Here is a 13450-nt window from a genome sequence, read left to right as displayed (position 1 = left end):
CAAAACTGATCTAAAAACTGAATCTGAATTCAATTCAGATTTGATCGAATACCTTTTTTGATTCTTTATTATATGTTTTTAGCATTGTTTGTTATTTGATAGCGTTAAGTTAAATAAGATTTAGTTAACATCATAACTAAAAAGACCTAAACGACAAATTAAAATTAAATAACTATCGTATCTTATTCATTAAGATCAAATTCAGATCTTGTAAAACCGAAAACCAAAGTCGTAATTCGATGCAATTTTAATCAATTATATCTCTGATCCAGCGTTGGATTTATTTAATCCAAACCCGATATCGAACAAAGCCCAAGTTGTAATAAAAAATAAAAGAAAAAATTAAATTAAATTACCATCCATAAAAAGGCATTTATATTTATATTTATATGCTAGTTTTTATCCCCCGTATTACAGGGGTTGTTTTATATTGTTTATTCTAATATTTATTTATTTTTTGAATTTATATTTTTTTTATTGTATCAAAGTTAATAATATACTTATGGTTTGATGATAAATTATTTCACAAATAAATGAGATGTTATAACCCGGCTTAAAAGCTATATGGTTTTGATGAGACCCAAGACCCGATTATTTTTTACTATAAAATTGTTTTTTTTAATTATAAATAATATATATGAAGTTAATAATATGCTTATGGTTTGATGAGACCTAAGACCCGTTTATTTTTTTTACTATAAAATTGGTTTTTTAATTTAAATAAGATATATCTTTTTAAAATAAATAAGATATTAATTTTTAGTGTATCATATTTTATAGGATTTTCTACATCAATAATTTGGTGAGAATAATTTTTTATTATGAGATGTTATAACCCGTTTAAGAATATATGGGTTTGGTAAGATCCATACCCATGAATTTAGGTCAAATGCATGAGAAACCTCCATTTAAAAATTAAGAAAATCTGGTGACTCCAAAAAATGGGAAGCGACCACATCGCGACAAATGAGATTTTTAGATGTTCGTTTATATATATTATATATAGATATAAAAAAGATTAAAATAAAATAAAAAATATACCACCTGGAAGAGAAGAGAAATAGATCTACAATACAATAGAATAGGTGGTATGGTAATGAAGCAAACAAAGATTTTATTTCTCACCTTGTAATCAATCAAATTGACGATATATAATTATATTTATATTCATCAACGACGCTGCAGCGACTCCGAAATCATTCTTCTTCAAACTCACTGCTAAATAAATAATAATAATAATAATATTTCTTCCTCAAGGGTTAGGGTTTTTGCCTCACCACCACCAGCAGCTTAATAATAATAATAACAATGGGCGGAAACACCATATTATCCGACGAAGAAGGTATTCTTATCACCCTCATCTTTCAATTCGCAACCATTCCCCACGATTCGTATGTTTAATTAATGGGTTTTTGTTTCTTTTTGCCGGGTGGTTGATTATAGATGAGATTGAAGTTGAAGAGGACGAGAGAGAAGAGCCTGAAGGCGAAGATGTTGCGCCTGATGATCGTGAAGATGAGGATGATGAAGAAGACGGTATGAAATTTGTTCAATTTGATTATTAGGGTTTCCTTATGTTTTTCCCCAATTTCAGATGTTCTAACGAAAGTTTTCAACTTTATGTTAATTAATCTTTTATATCTTATATTTGTGTTTAGGATTTAAGCTTATTGGGTTTATTGGGCGTTTTGAAGGCCATTTAGGGTTGGAGTTTGTTCTTATGTTTTTCCCCAATTTCACAAATTATTATGATATATATTGGATGTTTTGTAGGTGGCTTAGGTCTTGTTCTTATGTTTTCCCCCAATTTTAGAAGTTATTATAATATATATGTTTGGAGAGATGATGAAAGTTTTGAACTTTATGTTAATTAATAATTCTTTTATCTTATATTTGAGTTTAGGATATGATTTTATTGGGTGTTTTGAAGGTCATGTAGGTTTAGGTCTCGTTCTTATGTTCTTCCCCAATTTTATAAATCATAATATATATTTCGAGAGACGTTGAAAGAGGCTTAGGTCTTGTTCTTATGGTTTCCCCCAATTTCAGAAGTTGTGGTATAGTTGGAGAAATTATAATGGAAGTTTTTAACTTTATATTAATCAGTCTTTTATATCTTATATTTGAGTTTAGAATTTTAACTTATTGGGCGTTTTGAAGACCATTTACGGTTAGGTTTTGCTCTTTAACTTAATATTAATCGTTTATCTTATATTTGGGTTTAGGATTTAATTTTTTTGGGTGTTTTGAAGGTAATTAGATTTAGGTCTTGTAATTATGGTTTTGTAAATGTGATGCATGACATTGAAAGAATCACTGATGTTGTTTTGTACACAGATGTTTAGGGTTTCGTTCTCAATTTTTTTTATGGTTTTCTCTCAATTTTAGAAATTATATGTATTTGGAGAAATTATGATGAAAGTTTTCAATTTTATACTAATTAATGGTTTTGTTGGTAGTTTTGAAGGTTATTTATATTTAGGCTTAGGCTATGTAATTATGGTTTTGTGAATGTGATATATTGACATTGAAAGTTTGTAGAAAGATGGCTAGGGTTTCGTTCTCGTTTTTTCTCCCAATTTCAAAAGTTATTATATATCTTTGGGACAAAATTAATTAATTTCAGAGCTAATGAGAGTTTTCATCTTTCTAGCATCATTAAATAGGATTAAGTTTTAATGCTAGGTTTTGTAATACTGGCTTGTAAATGTAATAATATCTAAGTTATGGTGTCATGATTCATCAGGTTTATTTGACATTAGAAGAACTACTGATATTGTTTCTGTTTCTTTTGAGTCATGGATTCTAATGTGCTTTTGGTCATGGATTTGATCAGAAGAAGGGCAGGATGAATATGAGAAGGATGGTTTTATAGTGGACGATATCGATGAAGATGACCAGGATGGGGAGGAAGAAGATAGGGCGGATAGTGATGAGGAGAGACAAAGGAAGAAGAAAAGAAAGAAGAGGTGATTTGACTAATTTCGTGTTCAGTTTTAGTTTTTGTTTCAAACTGTTCTAACTTGTGCTATATTTTTAAGAGAGTCGGAAAAGAACTATGTTCTTGATGAAGATGATTATGAGCTTCTTCAAGATAACGTCGGTTTTCGACGCCCGAAAGTTGTAAGTCTGCACTTCTTCTTATTTCACTTCAAAAATCATAATTTTGATGGTGTTTGAACAACTTCTTAAATCTCTCTATGTTTAATGTTGTACAGGAGAGTAAAAAGTTTAAGCGGTTAAAGAAAGCAAGGGCTGATGCTGATGACGGGCAATCTGGATTCTCTGATGAGGAGGAATATGACATGACTGGAAAAGGAGGGCGGAGTGCAGAGGATAAGATTAAGCGTAGTTTATTCGATGATGGTATGTAACTTAAACTTAAAATAAAATCCATTCTTTTATATGCTGTTATTGTAAAAACTTTCATTCTGATAAGCTGTAATTTGAACATAACTTTTAGGTCCACCATTAGAGGATATTGCTGAAGAGGATCAACCTGAAGATGAAGATGGCGACATTGGTGAGGAAGAGGACGAAATGGCTGACTTTATTGTCGATGAAGAAGAGGTTGATGAACATGGAGAACCAACAAGGTGCGTTTGTATCTTCTTAATCACACGTTAATGGTTGCTTTAACAAAACTCGTTATTGATAATTGACACAATGCAGGAGAAGAAAGGTTAACAGGAAAAAATCCAGGCAGGCTCCAGGGATCTCATCAACTGCAATTCAAGAGGCTCATGACATATTTGGTGATGTGGATGAGCTTTTGAGGCAAAGAAAATCTGAAATCAGCAGGTATGATGAAAGGGGTGAAGGGAGAGAAAGAAGGCTAGAAGACGAGTTTGAACCGATTATTCTTTCTGAAAAATACATGACTGAAAAAGATGATATTATACGAGATATTGATATTCCAGAAAGAATGCAGGTGATTATGTGAAGTTGTGAACTCCTTATATTATCTTTATATTCTGTTTTGCATATTGTTTTACATGATTGTGTTGCAGATTTCTGAGGAAAGCACGGGCCCACCTCCAACAGATGCATTAAGTATAGATGATGAGAGTATTTGGATTCTTAACCAACTTGGAACGGGTATGGTACCTTTTTTCCGCAAAGAAGGGCATGAACTGGCAGTAGACAAGGGTGATATTTCTAGATTTTTGGAATTTATGCATGTTCAGAAGTTGGATGTAAGTGTTATCTTATTATCTACCACAGGCTTGGGCATCCTTTTTTGTTAGGATTTATTTAACTTGTAATGTCCTTATTTGTCAGGTACCATTTATTGCTATGTACAGGAAGGAAGAGTGCCGTAGTCTTTTTGAAGATCAAGAGCCACAAGATAATAATCCTGAAGAAAAGCCCATGCTGAGGTGGCACAAGGTAATTGAACATTTGAACTTGAGTATACTTGTATTGATTTTTTTGCTTAACTTTATTTGAGTTAATGACTTATGGATATGTTTTACAGCTACTTTGGGCTATCTTGGAGTTAGATAGAAAGTGGTTACTGCTTCAAAAACGAAAAAGTGCGTTACAATCGTACTACAACAATCGAGAACAAGAAAGAAGCATATACGATGAAACACGTCTTCATTTGAATCAAAAACTGTTCGATTCAATCACAAAGTCTCTCAAAGTCGCTGAGTCAGAACGAGAAATTGATGATGTGGACGCAAAGTTTAACCTTCACTTCCCCCCTGCTGATGTGGCTGTGGATGAAGGGCGGTATGAGAGACATAAGAACTCACAGTTCAAGAGGCCCAAGAGGAAATCACAGTATAGCATTTGTAGTAAATCTGGATTATGGGAAGTTGCCAGCAAATTTGGCTATAGCTCTGAAGAATTTGGATTGCTGATATCTCTTGAAGAAATGGTTAGTAAAATGACCTTTTTAATCTAACAGTTTTACAGAATGGCGAAACAGAATACTTATGCTAATGGTTGCTTTATGCAGAGAACTGATGAATTAGAAGATGCAAAGGAAACACCAGAAGAAGTCGCTTCAAGATTCACATGTGCAATGTTTGAGGATCCTCAAGCTGTTCTCAGGGGTGCTAGACATATGGTATTTACTATATATGTCCCCTTCTGGTTATCGTTTCTACATTGTTGTGACATATTTTAACTCTGCTTATTGTTACAGGCAGCAGTTGAGATTAGTTGCGAGCCATGTGTCAGGAGGCATGTTAGAAGCATCTTCATGGATAATGCTGTGGTGTCAACCAATCCCACTGCTGATGGAAACGTGTCAATTGACTCACGCCATCAGTTTGCAGGGATCAAGTGGTTAAAAAACAAACCGTTGACTAAGTTTAATGATGCACAGTGGCTTCTTATTCAAAAGGCTGAAGAAGAAAAACTTATACAAGTTTCTGTAAAGCTTCCATCATCTATCCATGTTCAACTAATTAATGATGCCCATAATTATTACCTTAGTGACGGCGTGAGTAAATCTGCTCAGTTATGGAATGAACAAAGAAAGCAGATAATAAATGATGCGTTTGATGGTTTGCTTTTACCTTCAATGGCAAAAGAGGCAAGAGCTTTGTTAACCAGTAGAGCTAAAAACTGGTTACTGATGGAATACGGAGGGCGTTTATGGGATAAAGTCTCGGTGGCACCTTATCAGAAAAAAGACCATGATGTTAACTCATCTGATGATTATGATGTTGCACCGAGAGTTATGGCTTGCTGTTGGGGCCCGGGGAAGCTCACGACAACGTTTGTGATGTTGGATTCATATGGTGAAGTTATTGATGTGCTGTATGCGGGATCCTTAAGCTTACGTGGTCAAAATGCTAATGATCAACAACGTAAAAAGAATGACCAACAACGTGTTGTTAAGTTCATGACAGATCATCAACCTCATGTTGCTGTTCTTGGTGCTGTTAATTTATCTTGTTTAAAGCTCAAGGAGGATATTTTTGAGGTAAAACCAAAATTGAAATTAACTCATCTATTATTAAATTTAAATGGATACAATCTTATTAATTGTGTTATCTTTTCATCAGATCATTTTTAAGATGGTAGAAGATAACCCAAGAGATGTTGGGCATGAAATGGATGGTATAAACATTGTATATGGTGATGAGACACTCCCACATTTGTATGAAAACTCACGAATATCATCAGAACAGCTTCAACCACAAACGGGTAATTAATAACTGACTTATTTATTCACTTTGTTAAATAACATGTTCAAAATATCAAATCTAACTTTTATCGTTCTTTTCAGGCATTGTTAAGCGTGCTGTGGCTCTCGGACGTTACCTTCAAAATCCATTAGCAATGACTGCTACTTTATGTGGGCCCGCAAAAGATATATTATCTTGGAAACTTACTCCATTAGAAAATTTTCTAACACCTGATGAAAAATACAGCATGGTTGAACAAATCATGGTAGAGGCAACTAACCAAGTTGGTCTAGATATAAATTTAGCCATAAGTCATGAATGGTTATTTGCTCCTTTACAATTCATATCCGGGCTTGGGCCGAGAAAGGCGGCCTCATTACAACGGTCCTTAGTTCGGGCTAGCTCCATATACACCCGTAAAGACTTGCTGAACCACGGGCTCGGTAAAAAAGTGTTTGTAAACGCAGTCGGGTTCATACGGGTCCGTCGAAGCGGAAACGCTGCTAGCAGTAGTCAATTCATTGACTTACTAGACGATACACGGATCCACCCTGAATCGTACAGTCTCGCACAGGAATTAGCTAAAGATATTTACACTGCAGATGATGATCAAGATGATGTAAACGATGAAGATGTGCTTGAAATGGCGATCGAGCACGTGAGAGAAAACCCTGATAGGTTAAAAAGTCTCAAAGTCGATGAATACGCGAAGTCTAAAAAACGCGAGAATAAAAAAGATACGTTAATTCATACGAAATTAGAGTTGATTCAAGGGTTTCAAGATTGGCGTAAACCGTATACCGAACCGACTCAAGATGAAGAATTTTATATGATAACTGGGGAGACGGAGGAGACGCTTTCAGAGGGTAAAATCGTCCAAGCGACTGTTCGTAGGGTTCAACCTCAAAAAGCAATATGTGTTCTTGACTCGGGGTTGACCGGTCTGCTCAGTAAAGAAGACTATACTGAAGACCGTAGAGACAATGATTTGACCGAGAAGTTGGTTGAAGGCGAGATTTTAACGTGTAAAATAAAATCAATTCAAAAAGCCCGACACCAGGTGTTCTTAAGCTGTAGAGAAAGTGATTTAAGAGATGACCGATCCCAAAACAATAAAGCCTTGGATCCTTACTATCATGAAGACCGTGATAATTTTGATAACGAGAAAGAAAAGGCCCGTAAAGCTAAAGAGTTAGCAAAGAAACATTTCAAACCAAGAATGATCGTTCACCCTCGGTTTCAGAATATTACAGCTGATGAGGCAATGGAGGTGTGTATACAAACTTTATTTTCATTATATATGTATTTATGTTAAATGATATTTGTATTGATGTTTTTTATAAAAAAATATTTGACAGATGTTATCTGATAAGGAACCTGGTGAGAGTATAATTCGACCGAGCTCACGTGGGCACTCCTACTTAACGTTAACACTTAAAATCTATGACGGCGTTTATGCGCACAAAGATATAATTGAAGGCGGAAAGGAGAATAAGGATTTTACCAGCATATTGCGTCTCGGGAAAACTTTGAAAATAGGAGATGATGTGTTTGAAGATCTTGATGAGGTCGGTTTTATATGTATATCTATATATGTTTTTATATATATATTTTTTAATTTACTGCAAGTTATAATGTTCTATTTATTAACAGGTAGTTGACCGTTATGTTGACCCACTAGTAACTCACTTGAAAACCATGCTGGCGTACCGGAAGTTTAGAGACGGTGGTAAAGCTGAAGTGGATGAAAGTTTAAGAAAAGAGAAAAACGAGAACCCATCAAGGATTGTGTACTCGTTTGGGATATCGTATGAGCATCCGGGCACGTTTATTTTAACTTATATAAGGAGTTCAAATCCGCATCATGAATATGTTGGATTGTATCCAAAAGGGTTCAAATTCCGCAAGAAGATGTTTGAGGAAATCGATAGACTGGTGGCTTATTTTCAGAGACATATTGATGACCCGCAAGACGCGGGCCCGTCAATACGGTCGGTTGCTGCCATGGTGCCAATGCGCAGCCCTGCAACAGGCGGTTCTGGTAGCTGGGGCCCGTCTGGGGATCGAGAAAGAACATCTACTCCGGGATCTAGAACATGTGAGAATCTGGATAATGCTTGTTTATCAAGTTGTATAAAACACACAGTAATGTTTTATATCTTTGTTTGAATTAATATCGCAGGTCGGAGTGATTATAGGAATGGTGGCGGTCATGACGAACATCCAAGTAGTTTGCCACGTCCCTATGGCGGTAGTGGTGGGCGACGGCGAGGGGGGCGAGGAGGACGAGGGTCATATAACAGTCGAGACGTGAGTTATTCTGGTGGCGACAGTGGGGGTAGTAAGAGAAGTTCTGTGCAATCACAGACAGGAGGGAGTGGTGCTGGATGGGGCAGTGGGTGGTAATGCTTTTTTTATAGTGATATGTTTCAACTGGAAACTTTGTACTACAGTTATTGATTTGTTTCATGTTTTGTATTGTTTTTTATTAGATTTTGAATTTTGTTCGGAATTAGTATTTATGTGGATGGTACTCATTGTGATAGAAGTATAAAATGCCAAGTGTGAATGTGCTTGGCTTTACTGTGTACTTTACTAATTATTTCTGTTTTGTATATTTTTACTTTAGTTATTTAAATAATGTATGTTTGAATTGTTAAAATATAGGCTACATAGCAAGTTTAGTTAAATACTAAGAAGTAATCAACTCAAACCCGCTGATTTCTTAATGCTTAAACTCCGCTAATATGGTCATGATACACAGCCTGATCATGTATCTACCACTGCTAGACATATGTCTTGCTTCTCTCAACATCTTGCAAAATGAGTTTACTCCAGAGTATACTCATTTAATCCAAATGATTTTAAGCTGAAAAAAACTCACCTCAATAGAAAGATGGGTGATGCAAGAAGAGATTGCTATGAGAGATTAATTTGCCATATTTTTAGTCGTCAAGACCCTAATGTGTTTGCGAGAGGTGTTGTTAAGTGTCGGTCTAGATTCGTGCTAAACATCTAGGTTTGTGAGTGAATCCCTATAAAGATAGAAAGACATGATCACTACCCAGTTAATGAGAAGACGAAATGGATGATCACTACCTGATCAGTGAGATGATAGTGGAGATTCCTTTCACATAGTTTAAAGGAAGAAGTTGTGGTGATCTCGACCCTCTTAAAGAGGAGATTGTAATTTGTAATACCTTGTTTAGTAACAAAAAACTACATAAGATAAACTCTTAGTGCATACTAAGGAGTAAACGTTAGGAGGCTTAGTTAATGTCCTTCCGAACCACTATAATCAGTCAGTATTATGTGTTGGTTAACTTCTAATTTCAAACCTACATATTAGTCATTGACCCACTTTAAACACACCAAAAACCTACCAGGAATTGTTTATCAGCATGTGTTTAGTTCAAGTCTCATGTCCCCTTTTGACTTATTGCATTTCTCACCATTTTGACCCTAAAATGTAACTAGTTATTAGCCAAATTTTTTTTCACTTCACCATTTTGACCCTAAAATATAGCAACCAAAACTAGGGTTGTAAATGCACCGATCCGAACGAGATCTTGTTTGTGTTAGTCCGTTAAGTTTTTCTCGGACAAACGGACTGTGTTAGTTCATTATGGAACTGATCTTATTCACGCTCGTCCGTGTCCGTTAATTATAAACAAACACAAACACAAACACAATGAAACACTATTGAACACTATCGGACACAAACATGCGTGAATGGACGTTAACAGACACTAATGGACAAACGAGCATAAACGACTCTAACGAGCAAACGAACATAAACAACACTACCAGAAGGGTTTCAAAATTGTTTAAACATGAGGGTAAAAAAAACAAATAAATAAAAATATTAATATATAAACCTAACCGGGCGGACATAAAACGAACCTAACTAAACAAACACATTACCAAACAGTTCACAAACACTATTAAATGAACGCAACCTTTGTTTGCGTTCGTCTGTTAAGCTAACCAAACGAAATTTTTGTGTTTATGTTCGTTAATTTATTAAACGATCGAAGATAAACTAACTTCTAATCGAACTGTGCATCAGACGTTCGTTCGTTTATGGCCCTAATCAAAACATCTTTGAAATTGAAATTATAAAAATATAACACTCATCAAATACCCAAGATAAAGCAAACCATTTCCTTTTTATCATTCCTCAAATCCTCAAACTTAACAAAACAGATCACAAAATGACCAAACAATCTCAAAACATTACAGGAACATCAAAGGAAAATAACAGAGTAGATTACTAATTTGTGAGTTCCATAATTGCAGAAACGATGTCACCATCTGCGGCTTTCAAAGCCTTGACCGCCTTCGGTCTTGACACACCAGCTTGAGTCATGACCAACTCAATGTCCTTGGGCTCCACTCCGGTTTCATCCACATCTTCATCATCCTGGGCCACAGCTGTCGGCTCAGGCGTTGATATCACATTACTCAAGTTAGGTGCCTTGAACTGCTCTGCAGCCTGACTCTGCAACTGTGAGTTCAAATCCTCTATCTTTGCTTCACCAAATATTACATATGTGTCTGAAGCTGGGGACTTGAAAACATCTGGCTTTGAGATCACAAACAGCATCTGCAAAATGTATAAATTTATATTAGTATCAGCTATTTAATAACTTTTTGATTCCACTACATGTTTGTTTATACTAAACTTACATTTTTGCTCTTCTTAACGGTAACACGACTGACTCCAAGAATGGGCTTCATTCCAAGTTTCAACATAGCCTTCCGGCTTTTCTTCTCGCTTCTGCTTTGTTTAGACCTGCCACTTGCATCTCCTTGTCCTGCATAACATAATACATACCGTGCAGTTAAATTTTTTATCACAGGAATAACATGAAGGTGTTGATTAAAAAAAATTACATATTTACACTTAGGTTCTAACATGAGTGACATAGAATGACAGCAATTCATGAAAAAGCTAGTGAAAAACATCCATCTGTTTTAAACAATTTTTGAACAAAGCATCACGATGGCAATGCCAAAATAAACCAAATCGGTTAATGAATACTGAATCAAACTAACAGATTTATAAAAAAAATCTTAAATGTTTTAGCCTCGGGTAATGAAACCCATCGAATAAGATACCAATACACAACAAACATATACATAGTTTTCAAGCATATAATGCCGTTTACCTTCAACGTCGTCTTCATCAGCATCATCATCGTCGTCATCATCCTCGTCATCATCTTCAACCAGAGGCTCCTCATTCTACATAAAAATAACATTCAAACATATAATCAACCTTTGTGTGCATGTCATATGCTAGTCGAACTAAACACCGTTCAGATTCATGCCCTAATTTGACTTGAAGCAATCACTTTTTATTTATACACAAAAGTAAATTAAATAAGCAAACCTAAAGCAGAAGACTAGATCAATATCAAGTAATTAAATAAACAAAGTAACAAACCCTAGCATCAGATAATTTGTAAGAAATAATAAAATTGGATAATAAATCTGAGAAATCAACAACTGTTATCGCATGTGTAACACAAATCGATGGTTAATAGGGTCCACAACAACACATATGCACATGAATTAGAAGCAAAATAAGTTTGGTGGAATAATAATAATAATAATAAGAGATGATGAATCGAAGAGAAGAATGTTATGTTAGATACCTGATGGATCTTTTGTTGTTCGAGTTGAGCGGCGAGAAGCTCTTCTTGAGTAGGAGCAGCAGCCATGGTATCTATCGTCAAATGAAAGAAAGAAAGAAAGAAACTTAAGAACGCCGAAAAGAAAAGAAATGAATAGACCACCGCAAAACCCTAGCACACCGCCTGCCTTCCTTTAAACCCAAATTTTTTTACTTTTTTTTCTTTTCTTTTTTTTTTTTTCATTTTTACTTGTGTTAAAATATAATTAACTAAGAGTTTGCCCGGCGCAACAGGTCGGTAAAATTTGGGTTGTGATAAAACACAAGCATTGTCGGTCTAGAGCGTTGAGATGATAAATCGACGTGAATTCAGTCGGTTTCTTACGATACCAGAACTAAAACAAAAATGACAGTTGGTCGGTTTTCGTTACGGTGGTACTGGAACCAAAACAAAAGGCAATGACTTTACGCGAATTTGGTCGGTTTATTTCTTGTTCGTTACAGTACCCGAACTAAAACCCAAAATAAAAAAGAAAATTGGCATCTGGTCGGTTTTCGTTACGTTTGTTATTGTACTGGAACTAAAACGAAAAAACCAAATCAAACACTAGCATTGTCAGTCCCGGATGTTGATGCAGTGAGTTTACATGAATTTAGTCTGTTTTTGTTACGTATTTGAGTTTCGGTACCGGTATCATACCAATATTGGGCAAGATACATCAAATTAACATATTAAAAAAAACACTTTGAGGCGGAGAACCGATGTGAGTATAATATAATAGCGACCATCGTATAACTTATGATACTAAAAGCAACATGTTTAAAATGACATTTTTGTGATCGGTAAAACACGAACGTTGCGGCATCGAATCGACACGAATTCGATGGGTATCAAATAGATTCGTTACAATATCAGAAATAAACCCGGATGATAATTTTGACAAACTAAAATATTTAAACCAAAATGCAAATAAAATAATAGTAAAAAAAACAAAAGGATTAAAGTATCTACAAGACCAAAATAATTATCAAAAAATGTTAGAGATGAGAGTTTAACTTGCACACTCTTTTTTTTAGTTTTCTTTCTTAAACTCTAACAAACTTATCAACAACCAACATGCCAAGTTAACACAATTGTTTAAATGTCAAAATAATTTACATAAATATAAAACTAAACTAATAAAATATTAAAAAAGTCTTTTGTAACACCAAACTTCTCAATTATGCTAATTAGATGCTACTGATGAGAGCTGAACTTGCACACTCCTCTTTTTTCTAGTTTCCTTTCCTAAACTCTAACAAACTTATCAACAACCAACATGCAAAGTTATCACAATTGTTGAAATGTCAAAATAATTTACATAAAAATAAAACTAAACTAATAAAATATTTAAAATATCTTTTGTAGCACAAAACTTCTCAATTATAGTAATTAAATAATTAAGAAATTAATTAATTAATTTGTTAAAGTGTAACTTTTGAGTAATCTGTCAATTCGTCTATGAGGCTTAGGAATTTTTACGACTTTTGATTAAAAGAACTTTTTTTTAATTGCAACTGGACTCCTTAGGTTTCACAATTGTTGTCAATTTCATCCAAATCGCTGTCTACTTTTAACTTAAAACTTAAATGTCAGAGGCATCTCTGTCTTTTTACCTATTTGGATGAA

The 13450-nt window shown here is 34.7% G+C and overlaps 2 protein-coding genes across 2 annotated transcripts; one reads left to right on the top strand and one right to left on the bottom strand.

The window, feature by feature from the left end:
• Positions 1–1109: 1109 nt before the first annotated feature.
• Positions 1110–8702, top strand: LOC143574263 (transcription elongation factor SPT6 homolog). The gene is made up of 17 exons (XM_077058925.1): positions 1110–1342; positions 1444–1536; positions 2837–2969; positions 3042–3123; positions 3219–3366; positions 3464–3596; positions 3673–3931; positions 4011–4196; positions 4282–4389; positions 4478–4882; positions 4964–5074; positions 5153–5938; positions 6021–6162; positions 6245–7413; positions 7502–7711; positions 7797–8241; positions 8326–8702. The coding sequence occupies exons 1-17, from the start codon at positions 1309–1311 to the stop codon at positions 8547–8549; spliced, it is 4668 nt and encodes a 1555-aa protein (XP_076915040.1). The 5' UTR covers positions 1110–1308; the 3' UTR covers positions 8550–8702.
• A 1591-nt stretch (positions 8703–10293) lies between these two features.
• Positions 10294–11424, bottom strand: LOC143574281 (nascent polypeptide-associated complex subunit alpha-like protein 1). Its single transcript, XM_077058939.1, has 3 exons — positions 11315–11424; positions 10833–10960; positions 10294–10749 (listed from the first exon to the last, which is right to left on the bottom strand). The coding sequence occupies exons 2-3, from the start codon at positions 10896–10898 to the stop codon at positions 10417–10419; spliced, it is 399 nt and encodes a 132-aa protein (XP_076915054.1). The 5' UTR covers positions 10899–10960; positions 11315–11424; the 3' UTR covers positions 10294–10416.
• Positions 11425–13450: the final 2026 nt, after the last annotated feature.

This window comes from Bidens hawaiensis, unplaced genomic scaffold (genome assembly GCF_021521415.1).
Source record: "Bidens hawaiensis isolate Kalapana, Puna unplaced genomic scaffold, B.hawaiensis_p1.1 tig00026875_1, whole genome shotgun sequence".
NCBI lineage: Eukaryota > Viridiplantae > Streptophyta > Magnoliopsida > Asterales > Asteraceae > Bidens > Bidens hawaiensis.
Note: the sequence above shows the minus strand (reverse complement) of the source record. Positions and strands in the feature narration are given on the sequence as shown.

Excerpts from the sequence above, each read along its gene's own strand:
- LOC143574281 (XM_077058939.1), bottom strand. The coding sequence starts at position 10,898 with ATGTTGAAACTTGGAATGAAGCCCATTCTTGGAGTCAGTCGTGTTACC. Across the intron at positions 10,750-10,832 it reads CCGTTAAGAAGAGCAAAAAT|ATGCTGTTTGTGATCTCAAA; the intron begins GTAAGTTTAGTA and ends TACATTTTGCAG.
- LOC143574263 (XM_077058925.1), top strand. The coding sequence starts at position 1,309 with ATGGGCGGAAACACCATATTATCCGACGAAGAAG. Across the intron at positions 1,343-1,443 it reads CATATTATCCGACGAAGAAG|ATGAGATTGAAGTTGAAGAG; the intron begins GTATTCTTATCA and ends GGTTGATTATAG. Across the intron at positions 8,242-8,325 it reads TACTCCGGGATCTAGAACAT|GTCGGAGTGATTATAGGAAT; the intron begins GTGAGAATCTGG and ends TTAATATCGCAG.